The sequence below is a fragment of the Berghia stephanieae genome, chromosome 7, assembly GCF_034508935.2.
Source record: "Berghia stephanieae isolate SIO BIC M18660-M18661 chromosome 7, UCSD_Bste_1.3, whole genome shotgun sequence".
Classification (NCBI taxonomy): Eukaryota; Metazoa; Mollusca; class Gastropoda; order Nudibranchia; family Aeolidiidae; genus Berghia; species Berghia stephanieae.
Window position 1 is genome coordinate 16,521,252 of NC_088366.1, and position 19,980 is coordinate 16,541,231.

A 19,980-nucleotide genomic window follows, 5' to 3' on the forward strand; every position below is an offset into this window, starting at 1 on the left:
TACATACATGATAGATTCTAAATAATGACAAAATGTTTGTTTCTTTTCACCAGGAAATTGAGGGTGAGGAGAGATAGACAAGGCAATGACCACAGCATTTAAGCAACTTGTTTTGCAGTATAAATTTTAATGCAAATATTACATTTCAGAGTCAAAATATAAAAGGGGTTTAAGAAGCGCAATAAGTAGGAAAGACAAATTTTCAAATATCCAAACTAGTCAAATTTCAACAATGAAATTTTAAAAAAATATATATATATATTTGTTTGTTGTATGTTTTTAAGGGTTTTACAACACCTGCATTGATTTTCCAAAAAAAAAAAAAAAAAAAAAAAAAGGGAGAAAGAACCAAATAGATAACATAATAATAAAAATGAGAATGAAAGGGCTAACCTGTTCAGCATGAAGGTCGTCTCGGTCATGCATGTGTTGGTGTTTGCCCAAATCTGTCGTGATTTCTCCCACTTCTGTGTAGAACTGTACATCCACATGTTTCTTCTTACCATACAGAATGGCATTCTGAAAAATAAAACCATTTCATTTTCATCTGATTAACTATGAAATTTATGAATTCATCAAATCTAAATTGCTGATTTTTTTAAATCCTCAACATCTTGAACACCTCATCTCAATGGTCAATTTAGGACTCCAGACATTCCAAGACTTACATGTGAGCTGGGATGATATAATAAAAGTTACGTCTGCATCAATACTAATACTGAATTTTAAGTGTGTCCGCGTCTCTTTAGCAAAATAAGGAGAAGAAAAAAACTATTTCTTTTTACTTCCAAGACTTACATGTAAGCTCGGCATCATATAATAACAGTTACGTCTGCACTAATACTAATACTGAATTTAAAGTGTTAGTGTCTCTTTAGCACAATAAAGAGAAGAAGAAAAAAAACTACTTCTTTTTACCTTGAGATGGAAATGGAGTAAAATGATCATCTCCCCGTCACAAGGTTGGAAGAATGCATGGCGAATGTTATTGTACAAGATGTCCACCTTGTCACCACGAACTGATGTGAAACGGAAACCTGTGAGGAGAGAAAAAAAGGCATAAGGCATTGATTTTTATTTTTCATTTTAATATATTTTCCAGAACATTTAAAAACAGGTAAAAACATGAGAAACGGCTAAAGAGTAAGAAGCAATAGATTCAGGTTGAAGCTGTGGTTTTACAGCAGAGCCTAGATTCACAATCTGACCTCTAAAGTCCTCCAGCTGAAAAGCAGCTTCTCTTTATACAAAATAAAACAGGCTACATGTCTCATGCTCACCCCTATAAGTTAAATATCTCATGTTTCCTCCCCAGGGATTTAAAAAAAAACAAACAAAAAACAGTAAAGCACTTATTATCATGGAACTTACTGTAATAAGACCTAGAATAGTTAGATATAATCTTTTTCCTTTTTAAAAATTTAAATATGCAAATTCCAGCTAAACTTAGACCTGTAAATGAGCTCTATAAAAATTGATTGAGACTGAAACTGAACCTCACTGAAACTCTTCGTATTGTATCAGAAAAATCCAAAGAATCGAGATGAATAGTAAACAGCAAGCTCACTTGAGCAAAACAATGGCAGAAAACTAATTTACGTGGGAATTAATTAGGCTACTTACAATTGTTTCTTATAATTAGGTACCCACATCAGTGAAAAAAAGGTCAACCAGTTTGTTTACAATGTGAGGCAATCGAGATGTGCTTGTAGCAATCATATAACTTTCGATTTGAAGATGTCTTCATAACGCACTTCTGGCTTTCGCATTTAACTTTTTCATACTTTTAGGTTCTACCATGGAAATGTGGTCAATTTTGGCTTAAACGAAACAGTGAAATTTATCGCTCGGCGGCTCAGTCACAATTGGCTACCATTGGGATCACGACATGTTTGGAAAGTGAAAAGATAATTTCACGAAGGCTGTGTGAAAATACACTGGGGTGTGTTCAGACACGGCAATTCTAAGAAGTGTCACTTAGCCTTGGCAATATATCCATCGTAAATATAACGGCCCTTGAGCTATGCGTAGCGCTGTGGAACATTCCTAATTACTTCACGTGATTCAACTACGATTCATGAATTTTTTCTTTCTTCTTCATTTCTTTCTTTCCTTTTTAAAAATATTTGAATTTGACGAATTGACTGATTTCAGTTAATTGACTGAGAATTGACAGGTCTATAAACTATATATTATAAATCAATCATGATTCATAATGTGGTGAAATTCAATTTGGAAATAAATCTACCAGAGAGTAAAATAAAAATGTAACCACATTTGACCTCATTTATTAATACATAACTCCAAATCTGAAGAGAAATAATTGAATGTTGTAAAATTTTGCCACACAAAAAAAAAGAAGAGAAAATCAAAATGAATTTCAAATCTTTAAAAAATAATAGTAAAAATGTAAAATTAAAAATTCTGTAGGTACATATTTTTTTATTTAAGTGCTAGGTCTAGAGCCTAAATAATTTGAGATAAATTCAATTTAATCCCCATGCAATTTTTTTTCCACATATCTAACAAAAATAGCCTACCATTAGTGTGGGCCTCCAAGGTCCCTGAGATACGTTTGGATACAATGTTTGGTCGAATGTAAAGGTCTTTGAGCTTGGGGTTGCCTCTGTTGGGGTTGATTATCAATGTGTCTTGTTTTACAATACCCTGGGGAAAGTTTAAAATTTAACATGGTCATGTGAAAATACAAACAACTTTTTTTCCCCAAATAATCAAAATAATATGAGCTATATAGTTACAGTTCAAGAGTAAAAAGAAACCGTTCTGAACCAAAATTTCAACGGGGCTTTTAAATTTTGGGGGGAGGGCTAAAAAAATAAACATTAATTCATATTGCATTTTATAAAAAATGATTTTAAAAAAAAATAAAACAATAAATATTTACTTTTTTTTAAAATTTGATAATGAGAAAATACCAAACGTGTTTTGTAATTTTAAACTCTTGAATCTTAAACATTTTTGGGTATGATACTGATCTATTTTAATGGACTTTTTTTGTTTTATCTCGTTTGTTTTTTAATTATATTTTTGTATCCTTTTCATTTTAAATTTTTTTTCGAAAAAACTACTAAAATCAACATCTCCCTTCAATATATCGTTTAAACCATAGAGGCCAAGTTAAATCAATCCTTTTGGTGAGACTAAGGTGAGCTATATGCAACATCAAGAATTCAATTTAAGTATTACATCAAAACAAGTAAACAAACCTCTTTCTCTCTCTCCTCAGCCTCACGAGTACGGAACTTCTTCTGAACTTCCTTGATGAGACGGAAAGCTGTGTTGAGGTTGGAGGAGGGAGCTGAAATCTCACCTGGCTCCTTTGTATTGGAACTACGGTAAGTGCTGGAAATAGATATGTAAAAAAAAAAATCCATTGATTATCACAAATAAAATAAAGTATAAGCTGGTGGTGATTTTTTAAAAAAATACAATATATATATATATATATATATATATATATATATATATATATATATATATATATATATATATATATTATATATATATATATATATATATATATATATATATATAAAATAAAATTTCCTTTATCCATCATATAGGGGAAATTTGTCTATAGGGTATATTCCCAAGGAAGACTGAAATAACCCAGGTGTCAGCCGTATTGCAGTGCCGCAAATTGAGCTAGGACGAAGTGACTTACTCAAGGCCACACAGCGCAGCGGCAGGCGATCAAACTCAGTACTTTTCTGGTACGAATAAAGACCAAAACACTTGAGCCGCGCTGCCCCCTATTAATATAATAATAAAATGATGATAATGATAATAGGAAAACACATTTGAAGGGAGCAGTTAATTGTAAAAATAAGATGGCTACTTTGGACACAAACCACAATGTTGCAGATTCAAAGCTCATCTATCACTATATATTTTCCTATTTTAGATAGGTAGTGGCTTGGCTAATACAGCCAAATAGTTGTTGGTTGTTGGCCAAATAGTTGTTGGTTGTTGGGGGTCCCAACAGCTCAGTTGGTAGAGTACTCGCCTTACAAGCAAAGGGATTGAGATTAATCAAGAGTGCAGTTGAGATTTCTTTCTGAACCCCCCCACCCCTGTCCACCCAGCAGTAACTGGGTAGTTGGGTCTGTTAGGATCTGGTGGAAAGTACTTTGCAAACTATTAGCACCCTGTCAAAAGGGTAGCAAGCAGTTGCTATTATCTTTTGCACATTATAGAAACTGGGATTAACTCCAGCACCACGGGCCTAATGACTCTGAAGGACTCTTTTTTTTTGTCATGAATATTCTGCATATGACTAGGTCATATAATGATGCAATAATTAAACACAGTCACCCAATATACCTACATGAAAAGATCCGTGTTCTGATAACTTTAGTTAAAAGTTAACGACCACTTACATTTCTTTGAGGAAGCTCTTGTCTGGGTTAGGCAAGGAGCTGCCTTCATTACGACCAAGAGTTGAGCCGGGGTGGAAAAAGTTTATCCTCAGGTAGGTGTACTCACCCTCAATGGACTGACTGATGTTCTGGTGAAAAAATAATATAAGATTGATATAAACATGATCTAAACAAATCTCAGACAGGTGACAAACATACTATCTTTTATTTTTTTAAAAGTCTAGATCTCTTTTAAACTTGTTCTTTTATATAGCGCATTCTCTACTAAACGTAGTATTCAAAGCACTTTACAAAGGGTCCCAACAGCAACACATAACGTGCAGAACGAGACATGACGCCTGTTAGGCAATATTACAATTTTGTTCCAGACAGAGACAACGCTGTTAACAGCCATGTACTCATGTTACACCTGAGTATGGTGAGAAAATGTGATTAAAGAGCCTTTTCCAAGGACTCAACTATGCACCAAGTGAGGCTCGAACCCAAGACCTTCCGATCCGAAAATGAGTGTTATACCACAAGACCACATAGTCACACAGAGATCACATTGGCTTGATGAAGAGTTTAAGAACTCCAAAGGTTTGGGGGGTAAAATTGAAATATTTGAAATATTCACCTATCCCAGCAAATTGGGAAATCTGGTAGATTGAGACAATTTTGAGAGCGATTGACATTTCCCAATTATAGAGGTCCCACTCTATAGCCAGAAGGAAAGAAAAGATATTAGAATCCAACTTTAACCAGGTCATATACATTTAAATTCAAATATTAGAATCCAACTTTAACCAGGTCATATACATTTAAATTCAATGTCTTAATCCATTCTACCATTGAAACAATCAATGAAAATATTCACGGTATCTCTTTTTTTTTAACTTAACAAAAAAAATATTGAAATAAACAATTTCTATTTACCTTGATGGTAGAAATGTGGAAAGGGGTGGGCATTCCAAATATGGGCATGATGATTGTTTCATATTTTTTGTCTGGAGATAATAATGAATTAAAAAAAAGAAGAGAAAGACATTTTTGCTATGAATATATCGGGTGACATATTTGACTTTTTTATTGGGATATCAATACAATCCTTTTCTTTTCCCATCACTTCCCTTACATTTTGTTGTGGTAAGAAGGTCCTTTTTAAAATGGATTGGTTTATTTTCAAAAATTGATCCTAAACGATACAATAAAATAATGCTTAAAAATGAGGAAGATAATGAAATGTTTTGTTTTTTTAATATAGGTCAACCAAAGAAAAAGAAAAGAGAAAAAAAATACTTAAAACAAATTTAGGACGTAGTGGAAGAGCAAAATATATACCTCAAAGAAAGGATAAAGAAGTTAAATTTGATTCATTTTATTATGAGCTTTCTTTTTTTTTTTTAAAAATAATAATAATAACAACATACCAACAAATAACTTCAAATCTCTGCATTCTTGTTCATCTGGGAAATAATTTGGACTTTTGTAAGACACGTTGGACTTCTTGGACCTGTTGAAAAAAAGAGGAGGGTCACAGTTTGTAAAATCAACTTACTTGACACGTGAGGGTCAAATGTTTATGGATATTTCGGCAACTACATCAATGCTATTAAATCAGCACAAAAGACAAAAACAATTGATAATTCTTTTAAAATGTCATGTGCCTAAAAATTAGTCTGACAAAAATCAAACTTAGTAAGCTGATGTTCATAGAATCATTTAAAAAGTCTGAATTTTTAAAAATTCAATATTTAAAAAATATCCGAGTATTATTCTGTGAATAAAAAATTAGGAAAATTCTACCAAAAAATGTTTTTTAAATCAAAGAAATATTTTTTAATTATTACAATAAAAACATTGTATATTCAATTTGTAGACAAATCTATCTATAAAAGCAAGTCAATAAAAGCATTTTCACTTTTTTTTTTTTTTTTTGTGAAAAAGATGTGCATTGGGAGTGAAAAAATATCAAATCTTGGCAAAGTTAAGGCAAAATATTAGGACTTTATTTGTCCAATAGTTTTTTGTTTTTTTAAAGAAAAGACAAAACCTACTTTTTATCCTCGCCACCAGACGTCAGTCCTCTGAGTCTTTCTCTAGCCTCTTCATTCAATCTCTGGGCCAACTCTTTTTGATGCTGTTGTCTTTTCTCTTCTGACGGGGCTTCAGTCTAGGAAAAGGAAAAAGAGAATTGGCCCCAAATATTTACAAATCATTGTGTATTCAAAACAAAATAATATAACAGCACATAACAGAGTGATGAATTACAAAAGGGAAAAAAATATCACTCCCAAAACTATGGCTATACATTTGAGCTTTTCCCTCCCAGGCAAGGACTCCAACCAGGACCAGAACAGAACTACGTAATCTCATTCCAAGAAAGAAACAGAAAGCAAGTTGGAAAAACAAATATAGGAGGATAGAGGACACCCAATGACTGCCATGCTCACTATGGGAGAACAAAATAGCCCTTCTGGTATTTGTGGATTTAGCTAGTGGAAAAGCACAATTTGTGTTGATTAAATGCTGACCTGACTTTTGACATCATGATGTATCTAGCTACATATAATATAACGTTATTAAGTCTAGTAGCGTGCAGGTCCAATATTGAGGACGAGCATAACTGAGTCAGTGGGGCGATGGTCCAGTATTGAGGACGAGTTGGCTTTGACGCCAAGCGCGCCAGTCCATTATTGAGGACAAGATCAACCCCGTTTATGAATGGAGTTGTTAACCTTTCTATATTTAGAAATGCAGTAAAAATTTAATTGATTCAATAATTTAGCTATGTCCTTCAACTTGTTGAAGGCAAGTTAGTGGCCTTTCAAGTCATAAACAAAGCCAACAAAGAGCCCCCCCCCCCCTCCCCCCCCCCACCCCTACCACGCTGTTTTGCATGCTCTGGTCATCTGTTACATCTCAAACAAAGGACACAAAGAAATAATGTTACCCACGTGTGTGTGTTTGTAGAAAATTCCTTTATTACATGTGTGCATCTGTACGTGGGCTCTTGGTGTGTATATGCGTGTGTTAGACGAAAACTAGGCTAATGTGTGTAGCTATAAGGTGTAAAGCCTTGCTCTCTCTCATTCCACCACTCAATTATTCGTAATAGAAAGATGACTGTTGCAGGTTTCATAAATTCTTACTAAGTTTGCTCTCTCAATAAATATCTTATTTCTCTTTAAGAAAATGTAAAGGTTGTACCATAAATTATTGCTATTAGCTCAAAAAAGTATATTTTCTGGGATGGGTGTAAATATTGAAAAACTGCTAGACGAGCTGCCATTGTTTTAACTGATCAGCTGTAGCAACTAGGCACTGTCCAGTGTAGCTTCCGGAATGCAAGGCCGTGTCACATGAGTTAAGAAAAATGTTTTGCTGGTTTAGGACAGCATAGAAGATAGAAAAAAAAAGACAAAAAAAAAAACACTTGTGAAGTAATTCAGTAGATCTTTCAAATCTTACCACCTTCACCCTGCTGAGAGTCACAGGAAGAGAACCGTAATGTAAATAATCTTAAGATAATGCTTACCCTAGTCCTGCTGTCTACCATAGCTGTTCTCCTTCCCCTCCCTAATAACTCCTCTGCTTCTTTCTCCAGACTTTCTTCCTCCTCTTCCTCTTCCTCATCGTCATCCTTCAGAAAAATCCCAATGTGCTTCAGCCTCTTTTTGGATGTAGTCAGCAGAGTAGCCGGTGACCCCTGAAAAACAGTGGTCAAACATATAATAGAGATAAGTATAAATACCTAAAATTATAAAGGTAACAATGGCAAGATGAGTTGTAAAGGAATCAAAGGTCATGCTATTCCAATATATTAGGGAATTTAGATGCTCTCCAGAAATTCACTGAACTCTAAAAAAACATTTAAATATTAAACCAAAATCTGTAATGATCCTATCCACACGTCAAGATCGACTACGTTTTTAGTTCCCCTATAAAGATAAATGTATTGTAGTAGGATAGTTCTAAACTATGATATAAACTGTGTCCTTTTTAGTTCCAATAAAAATGGAAATTCCAAACTAAAACATAAACCTATTGGTTTTATCAAGATAGGTAAAAGTGCACAGGTTGGATCTTTAAAAACGAAAGAATAATGATCCACTTCGGTTCGGAATAAGCAGTCGTTTAAAGATTCTTTTAAAAATTTAAATGGTGTGGGTTTATAAGCATGGGCATTTCATCGTCTGGTTTCTGATTAAATGAATTCGAGGTCAATCTCAATATAATCCATATATCAGGTATATTAAGAACTTTCCCCTTGATTACCGTGAACACTGGGGTTAATAACAATAACAGTTTCCTGAAAGTTGATACAGCAAATGGAATAGTTATCTTTGAGGTGATTGATAATAAAACACTAATGTTTTTAAGACACAGTTTAAGGGAAAACCTCTATATAGCACTAAAAATTTTATAAATATCAACCCCCTATACGCTTTTACATCAAAGACCTTTTTTGAAAAATTTATCAGAAATCAAAACAAAGTAAGCTCCCTCTTCTTTTCTTTGTTGTTATGGAGCAGTAGATATCAGCAAATCATGTTATTTTCCGAGTAAATTGCTGTACTGAGTGCTGTGACAATGCTGTTACTTTTTCATCGTGTTAGTCATGGTTTCATCTAAATTGCCAAATAGCACACTTGACAACCAGGAACCACTGATGACTTTATTTCAACATATTTTATAATAAAATAAAATAAAAAATAAATAAATATGAACATTTATATAGCATACTTCCATAGATTTACCATGCTTCCCTAGCCTTCACTTACTCCCTCAGTTGACCAAATGGAACCAAATGTTTATTTCATACAACATAAGTTGCCTATTAGGCTACATATTGTACAAGAACTCTTATGAACTCCATCACGGCAGATAACCAGGTCATTCCCACAACTTAGGCGATTAGTGCAATACATGTTAAGTGCCTTACCCAAGGACACATAACAAGGCCAGTTTTTTGTCATCCATCGTGTAACAAGATAAGTCTGATTACCCTACAAGACATACAAAAATAAAATGCATAACATTATTCATATTTGCATATTTTATAAAATGTACTTGAGAAACTAATGTGTCCACATATCACTTCCAACATATGGACACAGCCTGATAAAGATATATCACTTTTTTTTTTAATGAAACAATTATGTCCTCCTACCTCATTGACCATGACTGTGTCACCAATAAATAAAGCACTTTTCTTTTTGCCATCCTGAACTGACAAATCCGAGAAACCTACACTGATACTGAACACCATTCCTGTTAAAGTAAAAAAAGATATCAGTAAACAATTATTACTAATCATTACCAAAATTAATCAAACAAGCAAATGGATTCTCAATAGAAATAGCAAAATCAAGAAATTGAGAAAATATATAAATCAATTTTGAAGGAATAATCAAAACATGTGACATGTGAGATAAACAATGAACAATAAATTAAATCTTTTAAAAACCTTCTTACGCACTCATCACACAGCAGAGCTGCCAACCCCAATGTCGGTAAAATAGGAATTGACCAAAATATACTCAACAATCACGATTTTCATTCAAAAGTAGAATTTTTTTTCAAAGCAGAAAAAAAAAAAAAAGAAAAAGAAAGAAAAGTTTTCACAAGCTCATAGAAAATAATGAGATATTAAGAATTTCGTCTTTGTTATGAAATATGATATAAATGTGATTAATAATATCTAGGATAAAATCCAGGATTTTTTCAGACCCTTAAAATAATCACAACTTAAGGCACTTGCAATGACAGAATTGTTACAAGATTGAGGAAAAACTATCAAGCACCAGCGAAAAAATAAAAACGAAGAGTTTAACAGATATCAGAATTAGATCCTGGTAATATCCTTGTATCTAGTCTGAAACTATGTACCTTAATAAAGCCAGAGGATCTCCAACAAAAGGGATGCACTCAAATGGGTACAAAATAAGCATTGAATTAAAATCATTACATCATCACAATATATGATTTACAAGCTGATTGGTTCCCATGCCATTAGGCAAAACACTCAAAGCCGGGCCCTGGTGAAACCAAATGGTCTAATTGCATACACAAAGCCACATGGAGAGGAGAGATGATTTTGGGGGATAGAGGTGATAGCAAGGTTGTGAAATGATAATTGATGAATAATTCACAGGTCGAAGGGGTGATCAACATTACAAGCACTATGTGGGATTCCATCCACTTTAAGTCTTGATGTGAGTATCATAGAATACTGACATCTATTCAAATTCAATCAAATCACTATTTACCTTTCTTCGCAGGTGCCTTAGTCTTGGGTGCAATGAGAAGAGAGCCTTCACGGAATTCAATACCAGTGCCAAAGCCAAAACTTTTAATCATCTTGCTTTCCAGTTCAGGCCTTTCCTTTTTAACCATAGCCACACCAGCTTCGTAGACTTCACTCAGTTTAACTCCTGAAGGAAGACAGGAGGGATTAAAATAAAATTTAATTGTGCAATAGGCAAAATAATTTCTTATACATACATTATTTAAGAGTAATCTCTTATACTCATAACTTATACCAAAGCTGGCATGCCTACTTGAAATTGCAGAAATTCGTACTTTCTAAGATGAAAACAGAAAAGTCACCATAAAAACAGCTTTACAATAAATTATATTTTGCCCTCTGCATGATCAAAGTCCTAAATATAAGTTCTCTGGAATGACACTTTCCTTTTCAGGAAGATTTATTGAATCAGACACATTTGCAGCTCTGCAGCCGAGGCCAAAAATTTGTGGTTCTACTAATTTTTCACAATATTAGGTAGATCTGACTTAAGCTATTAAAAAGTAATCTCCTCTCGCCTATTTTATACAAGTGTTCCTTTTTTTTACTGCTCTAGATTTGAACCATCTTCCTTTATCCTACTTAAAAGCATCAACCACCAACCATGGTATAGGCTTTGTTAAAAAGCCAGGAAGAATTGCACAACAAGAATAAACTCATTGAAAACGAGGATGATTTTTTTTTTTTTTTTTGGTTGTGGGCTAAATACTCCAAATAACTTTGAAAAACTTGATGCAAAAGAATTGCAGGTGATGGAGGCATATAGAGTTGACAATCGATATCTAAGATTCCTTATCTAAACATCTGATCTCAATGAAAAATTTATTATTTTTCAAATTTTCTTTTCAGCAATAAACAGAGGTAAAATGGTATAGAGGCTGATTTTCCGTGCATATCGCAACTAAGCTTTTTAATGAAAAAAATATTATTATTATTATTAATATTATTATTATTATTATTATTATCATTATTATTTTTATTATTATTATATGTGAGGTTACAGAAAACACAGGAATAATCTCTTGGATGTCAATTCAGTCTATTTCAATAAATGTTTTAAGAAATTTGACATCTCATGAATAATCGCCATGTCTTGACCGCGATTGAGTATCTCCAATACTTAAATGATCTAAAATCAAATCAAAGATCGTCCAAGACAAAGACAGAATAAAAGAAAACGATATTGACATTCTGAATTTTCTTGGGATTTGTTTTGCCGGTGATTTATCTAGAATTCCCTTTAGACTTCATACTTTTATTTTGGAACCCATATCTTCCAATTTTTCCCTCAACAGACCCAAAATGTAATCATACACATTCAATAAGAATTAAAATTTTAATCCTAAAATGATTTAAAATTGATGTTTTATGCTTTAATTGGAATATATCGACTTCATATATTAATTTTTTTTTTAATATCTTCATGTTTGTCTCTAAAATTATGGTTCAATAAATCTGAAATCTGGAAAGAAAATCCAAATTTGGTCAATATGGCTACAAAAAAAAAAGTATGTGTAAAACAGTAATAGCTTTTGAAAATGTTTAAAAGGTGTACACAGAGTAATTATTTTGTCAACCCTTATTTTTACCTTTAGAGAAGCTACTTTTGTCATTTGTGACAGACTGTCGGATTTTAAATTATTTTTATCTTACACAGAGAAATTGATGAAAACTTTAATGTTTCTACTGTTTTACAAAATAATATTGATGTATTTTTCAGTCAAATGCTATTAAAATGGCATATTCGTAAAGCATCAAATATCAATTAAAACTGTGCGGCTATGCAGTTTTGGGTTATCACATTTGCCTTTGGACCAAAAGGTCCTTGGGTCGAGTGCCACTCTGAGTGGCGCATATTTGAGTCCTTGAAAAAGGCTCTTTACTCACATTCTCTCACTGTACTCAGATGTAAAATGAGTACCAAGTCATTAACAGCATTGTCTCTTTAGGAAAAAAAATTGTAACATCACCAAAAGACATCACGTCCCATCCTACATGTTAAGTATTACAGTTGGCTAGGGACCCGTTGTAAAGCGCTTTGAGCATGTTTAGTGGATAAAAAACTATATAAATACTCAATAGGTGGCAGGTTGACATTAATGGAGACAAACGAACAATAAAAAAATCCCATACCATGCTGTAGCTTGTTGATGAGCTCCTCTTCAACTTGTACCAAAAATTCATACGTCTTCTGTAAAGATTCCTCTGGGTCAACTAACAATGTCCGTACAATATTGGAGCAGTAAGACTTGTACCTCACTCCCATGGCACACACCACAGCATCAAACTTTAAGTCATTCTCATCGCTGCAAAACAAAAGTAATTCAAGTCTTTAATTAAAACCATAATTTAATAACTTTAGCACATTCTATATAATTTAAAATCTGAGATTTTTAAACTAAGGTCGGAATAAGCTAGGGTACTGGAGCTTGAACAACAATTTAGACACTGTGGGGTCACTTAAGGTGGGAAACTATGCAAATAGGTGGGAATCGAAAATCACAATGTTTGGAAGAAAGATGAATCAAAGTAATCCACTTTGGCTAGCTTTAGCTCTTCAGCATATCTCCCCAGCATGAAACATAAAATTTGAATATAAATATTTTAAAATTCATCTTATTGGAGTTTATCTAAACAAAAATGAAAATCAAGTCCTTCATTCAAACAACAGGGTGATTTTCTTTACTATTTCTAACAACTCTTTGATAATTGCCATTTGATTCATAAATGAAAGAGGAAAAGAAGGCATTTTAGATCAAGGACACATCTTTTAACAATAAGCAAGATGAGAAGTTCCCGTCTCATGTCTTCATGAATTTGTACTAAAACAAAATTATGAAATAGAGACACAAAAGATATGCGGCTATGCGGTCTTGTGGCCTGACACTTGATTTCAGATCTTGAGTCCTTGGAATGACTGTTTACTCACATTCTCTCACTGTACTCAGGTGTAAAATGAGTACCTGGTCGTTAACAGCGGTGTCTCTGTCGAAAAAGAAATTGTATTATCTGATAACACACAAGCATCATGTCCTGTTCTTTATGTTACGTGTTGCTGTTGGTCAGGGACCCTTTGAGAACGTTTATTGGATATTGCGCAATATAAATAATCAATTTTTAATTTATTTTTTTTAAAAGATGACTCAGCCATATTTACCTGGTAGTACTGAACTTGAGACTATATTTACCACCACTCTGAATAATGGCTGGGTAACAGATTTCCAGCTGAGACATGTCAACACCAGATATGTATTTCTTGTTTTGTAGGGCTTGGTCCACTCCATCTGACAGTTTTGAGTGCTTCACTTTCTAAAGTTTACAAAATCACAATAGTATTAGAGACTAAAACAAAAGCATCAAATCAGAACATCACTGGAAGTTTGCAGTATTAGGCACATTATGTGCGGCTATGTGGTCTAGTGGTATGACACTCGCTTTCGGATCGTTCGAGCCTCACTCGGCGCATAGTTGAGTCCTTGGAGAAAGCTCTTTACTCACATTCTCTTACTGTACTCAGGTGTAAAATGAGTACCTGACCGTTAACAGTGTTGTCTCTGTCCGAAAAAAAAATGTAACATCGCCTAAGCATCATGTCCCGTCCTAATGTTAAATTTTGGTAAAGCGCTTTGAGGACATTAAGTGGATATTGCACTATATAAAAGCACATTAGTATATATATAAATAAAGAAATTCACACAGATATTTTTTTAAATAGAAAAAAAATTGTAAATTAGTTAATCTTGTTAAATATTCTGACCAGACCATACTCAGATGTCAAGCAAAAAAGTTAAAATTCCAGTTTCCAAAGAGATTTTTTATACCTGAAAATCTGCTAATGATATCTATAATGACACCATTTTAAAAGTCAATCTGAGGAAAATTTGTGAAATCTTACCCTGCCCAACAATTGGATCTTCCCAATTAGCATTTAGGATCTTTTCCCAATCTCACATATATACGCAATGTTTGGACAACAAGCAAACACAAAAATGACAACTTCATGGGTGAAAGTTACTCAATGATATTAATCCTGCAAAGGCAGGTGCTCAGAAAAAAAAATCCTGCAACTAACAATAAGAGGAAAAAACAGAAGTGCGGTTAATTATATTATTATACAGTTGCCGGTTTTTTTCATTTTCGAATTCCGGCCAGACAAAAAAAACCCGGCGAGACCTCTTTTTCAAAAATAAAAATCCGGCCATGCCGGATTTTTCCGGCGAACTTTCACCCATGGACAGCTTTGACTTACTTTGTCAGCATCAATGATTTCCATTATCTGTTCCTTGAGATACTTGTTAAAGACGTCGCAAGTCACCTGGCAGGCTTTATGGATAGTTTTAACTTCCAGTTCCTCTTTTGGAGCCATTATATAGGCAAACTGGCCACTTACATCCAACTGGGGAATAGATTATGCAATAGAGGAGGACTGTTTTTCTTTTTAGGTGTTTAACGGCACTTTCAATACTATGTAGGTCATTTAGTCACCTGTTCCTAGCTTTTATCAATTTTTATTGGCCTTTAGAGGCAGGCCATAGCTGCTCAATCATGTTAATACTGTTGTAATAAAATTTTATAAAACCATAATAGTTACATGTTTGTTATTTAAAAATGTTTATTTACAATTTCTGCGGGAGTTCACATTCCTGCAGATACTTTAAATTGCAAGCGGATCGACTGACTGGAACAGAGACGAGTAGGACTGTGGCTACTTCAACTATTACACAGGGATAGGAACTAACTTTGTGAAAAACATCAGCAAGGAGTTCAGTACTTGGACCTGTACATTGTTCCCAAATACCATTTCGTGATTAAGTTGTATTTGATTAATGCAACAGAGTTGTTATTCAATTCCTAAGTAAAACTGCTTCTTCCCCTTACCACCCCACACTCCTCTCTAAACAAATAATAAATAAATAAAAAATAAAAATCCCCCATTCCTGATTGCATATAATCAGGAAGAAAACTTTAAAAATGAAAAATGAATTTGAGATTTAATATGTTGCAATAAATGACATAGAATTTAAAATATAAAAAATCTAAATACGGACTTCATAGTCAAAGAAGTCAATTTCTTATAACAACCTGACAACAGCTATTCTAAATATGAACAGATGAAAAAAAAATTAAATAAAAAACAAACAAAAAAAAAAAACAAAAAAAAAACCATTTAGAACAGCATCATTGATGGTTTGAAGTGAATTACTTGGAGAAGAGTCTTTATAAATATAGTTTAGATTTTTTTTTTTAAGAAAGAAAGAAAAAAAAAAAGAAAAAAAAAGTAAACAAAGAAGAAAAATCTAAAAATTGATTCTTTAAATTGTTATTTAATGATACTATGTAAAGTTACACGAATTATTTACCTTCTCAAGCTCTGCTTCTTTAACCACTTTCCTCCAGTTTTCCATCAACTCTCCAGGGTATTTGTCTTTACTAAATTCGCCAACCACTTTACCCTTAAATAATGAAATATGATACACGTTAAAACTGTTAAACCAAGTAATATTTCTTATGATATTTTAGACTTTTATACAAAAATTCAAGATAATCCCGAGGCCTAACCTAGGATCCCTTCATTGACATACAATTGAAAAAATAACCAACCAGTCTAATTTTCAATTATTTTCAGACTTAATTTGAATTTGGCAAAATATTGCAGTCACAACAATTTGACATAAGTAAGACATGGGTAAATAGATTTTGCACTGTATGCGTTATATCAAATACAAATTTTAAATAATAATAATAATAATAATAATAATAATAATAATAGTATTAATAATAGTAAAAATATTAATAATAATAATAAAAATAATAATAATAATAAATAATAATAATAATAATAATAATAATAATAATAGTAATAATAATAATAAAAACTTTTGATAAACATTTTTTAAAAAGTATTTTATCAAAATGACAATTATAATTAATTCCTCATTATTTTTACCTTCTTGCTTTTCTTAATATACTCAATAAGTCTCTGAAGATTGGCTTTGTCCTTCTCTTTATCTCCCTGTGAATAAAAAAAGTCACAGTTATTTTCAATGTACAACTGTCACCATTTTAACCATTATTTTTTGTTTATCTGCTTTAGTTTTCCAAGGCTGAACAACAATCAAAGCACTTTATAAGCTCATATCAGTGCCAGAGAAAAAAGGAGATGGGATGATAAAATGATACTAGATTTAGTCTCCTGAATAGAATCAAAGCAAGGCAAAGAGGGCAATTTATTGAAACAGAAATAGATGCCAAGAAAATGTATCTACTGTAAGACAACTCGTACATGATGAGTCCCCTCCAAATAAGATATATTCTGCCAAAAGAAATATAAATTATTTATATAACACATGTAAAATATTAAAGACAAAAAAAAAAAAACAAACAAACAAAAAAAGCCTCCAACCCAAATACAAAGGGATTAAATAGTCATCACCGAAAGAGAGAAAGGCAAGAGAAAAAGCTGCTTCCATCCTTTGTGATGGATATTTTACAAAAGTATCATTTCAGATCAAAGAGGGAAAGCAATGTTGGAGGGGAGCAAGGAAATTGAGAAAAAGACGGAGAGCAATAAAAGAGTTTTTTATCTTTTAAGAACCCTTTTATGCTTAGGCACTCAACAGTTCCAGGGTAATAATATATTTCCTGAGTCCTAATCTATATAGTGGGCTGGAAACTTTTGCAATTTTCCTTATAATTTCAAAGATATTTGACTTAGAACCTTAACGTTTGGCGTAATACTTTCTTACCAATTGGCTTTGACGTGTCAAAATTTCTAAGGTCTATAACGTTATCTGCGTGACATAATTCCATTTGTCCCATTATGTTGTCAACAACCTCAGTCAAAAGAAAAAATTAAAATGGCAGTGTGTTGTTATTGAATTTCTGAAAGACTTCAAGCATTGAAATACACACCAGAACGAAGCATGTTTACGGTGACGCTTGTGTTGATTATAGCATTTTTTGGGGATGGGTAAGGTTTGTGGAAGGAGGAGACCTGATCGAAACAAAAACCTCATGAAAAATGCGATATTGCAACATGAAAATGCACAACAGACTCAAACCGCACTGAGGAAAATGGATTTCTCCACCTTGCCACATCCACCCTACAGTCCCGACTCGCACCTTCAGACTTTTAAATTCCTAAATAATTCCTAAATTCAATGACTATCTCAAAGGAAACCACTATCTATAAAGACATGATGGCTGCTGTCCGATCTTGGTGTAGAGAAAAACAAAGTAAGCAATCTGCATCTGAAATTTCAAGCTTTCTTTTAATGTATTGTTTCACAGATTATTCCTAAAAAATGAGGGAGTTAATATGGAAATTGGAAAACTTTCAAGTCCACCTTCATATTAATAACAATAATTTAAAGGAAATGGCTCTAAATGCCTTAAAGTCAGTTAGTTATCAGGAGCAGAAAAGATAAAAAAAGATATATACAGGCATAAACAATAGTAATGATTCCTAGAGAGATGGATACAAATAAAAAAATCAGAAAGGGAATGTGAATGTGTCATATGTTTGTTTGTTTGTTTGTTGCTTTAGGTCTCTTCCAACACAATTGAGGTTATATGAGAGACCGCTGAAACAAAAAAACAAGCAATCTAACAAAAATAGTACAAATGTCAATCAAAATCATAACCTAAAGTTATCATAAGCTAAATTATAAATAACCAAGAACAAACAGGCAGAGGATTTACAGGAAAAAAAAATATCCCCTGTCAAAAATACAATCACAAACCAAAGAAGCAGGAGAGGCTAGTAAAGAGAAGAAGAAACGACATCACTATCGGATCATACACCCATGCGAACATCATAGGTATATGATTCAAGGGTGATGCTCCCATCCAACCACCCGCATGTGTCATATGTGATGAAAAGTGTCATATGTGATGAAAAGAAAGTTTGGCTATTAAATATAACTTAGGAGGTACTGGTTGACAGAGAAGAGTTAAGGACTACCTAACCAAATTGATCAAAGGGAAGAGAAATTGAGCCACCCCCAAGTGAACTATAGATTTTAATTTTATGGTTTGAGGAGTCCTAAAAACCAATGCTTTCTAATAATGGACGACAATGCTTATAAGTAGTGAGCGGATATCTGGTTTGTATTCATAAAAAATCAAAAAGATGAATAATGAAACAATTGAATGATTATTCCAACTCAGTACCTTATCCCTGGCAATCAACTTGAGAGCTGGCAAACCATAGTCATTTTCTTTTGATCCATCAAGCTGTTTGAGAAAATCTACTTTCTTCTTGCTTGTGTAGAGACAGATGACTTGTTCGCACAGTACCATGATGGTGTCTGTCAATTCGTAGCCAAACAGCCAAGTCTGATGGAAGGAAATTAAGATTTTACTATATCATAGAGTAGACACACCACTTTTCAAGATTAGAATTTAGCATTTGAATCTCCAAAGAAAAATCCTTCAACTACTTTGACTTTCAGTATCGTATATCAAATGTTTTAAAATTCAAATTTCATATATTTAATTATTAGTAAAATCTAAGGTGGACTTTCTTCTTTCACATTGGTTTTTGAAAGCCTCAGGATCATTTAAAGTTAACACCCATATTTTAGAACATAAAAATTGTAATCTTCCAATGAATTGAATTAGAAAATAACCAAGAAACAGTCATTTCTACTGGGATTGGATGCAATGAAACTTAATATTTTCTTTCCTCTTCAATAATAAAATGATAATGTGAATGGAATGCTGAATCGCAACCTGCCACTTAGCTATAAAGTTAAGAGAAAATTAATATTTGATTTCTACGTTGAATTCCATTTCTGATATTAAAAATAAAAACAGATATAAACCAATAAAATTATATTTACCTGTAAAGCTGTAGATTTGGAGTAGATAACATCTTCGTCTACTCCAACAGATGTGATCAAAGCATCCATCCTGGCCATTCCTTCTTCACCACTGGCTTTCTGGAAAACAAAATATGTGGGATGTGTATCAAGTTAGCACATATATCATCCTTTTCGTTACCTGCTTAGTCGGAACATCTGTCCTAAACTTTTGTCAGCCAGTAGCTTAGGACTACCTATTCAACATTTATTCTGAATATGAACATTATAATCCATAAAATCAGAAATAAAATTAAGTAGCACTACTATCAACACATATCTTTAGAAATTAGAATGATAAAAAAACAAAAATAGTAATAATAATAATAATAATAATAATAATAATAATAATAATAATAATAATAATAATAATAATAATAATAATAATAATAAGGAAAAGACTAGACCCTATTTATGTATCTGTTCATGT

At 32.8% G+C, this 19,980-nt stretch overlaps 1 protein-coding gene across 1 annotated transcript in view; it reads right to left on the reverse strand.

Moving 5' to 3' along the window:
- The window catches only part of LOC144976791 (FACT complex subunit SPT16-like), a 33,567-nt gene that overhangs the window by 12,864 nt on the left and 723 nt on the right, over positions 1-19,980 (reverse strand). Inside the window, exons 2-19 of the mRNA XM_078921240.1 lie at positions 19,533-19,631; positions 18,862-19,026; positions 16,637-16,702; positions 16,050-16,142; positions 14,939-15,085; positions 13,847-13,998; positions 12,823-12,995; positions 10,652-10,816; positions 9,553-9,653; positions 7,918-8,088; positions 6,437-6,552; positions 5,810-5,892; positions 5,316-5,386; positions 4,401-4,528; positions 3,228-3,363; positions 2,541-2,667; positions 919-1,037; positions 394-519 (exon numbers count right to left, since the gene is read on the reverse strand). Of these exons, the coding sequence (XP_078777366.1) occupies positions 394-519; positions 919-1,037; positions 2,541-2,667; positions 3,228-3,363; positions 4,401-4,528; positions 5,316-5,386; positions 5,810-5,892; positions 6,437-6,552; positions 7,918-8,088; positions 9,553-9,653; positions 10,652-10,816; positions 12,823-12,995; positions 13,847-13,998; positions 14,939-15,085; positions 16,050-16,142; positions 16,637-16,702; positions 18,862-19,026; positions 19,533-19,631 (2,238 nt within the window). The remainder of the gene's footprint in view (positions 1-393; positions 520-918; positions 1,038-2,540; positions 2,668-3,227; positions 3,364-4,400; positions 4,529-5,315; positions 5,387-5,809; positions 5,893-6,436; positions 6,553-7,917; positions 8,089-9,552; positions 9,654-10,651; positions 10,817-12,822; positions 12,996-13,846; positions 13,999-14,938; positions 15,086-16,049; positions 16,143-16,636; positions 16,703-18,861; positions 19,027-19,532; positions 19,632-19,980) is intronic.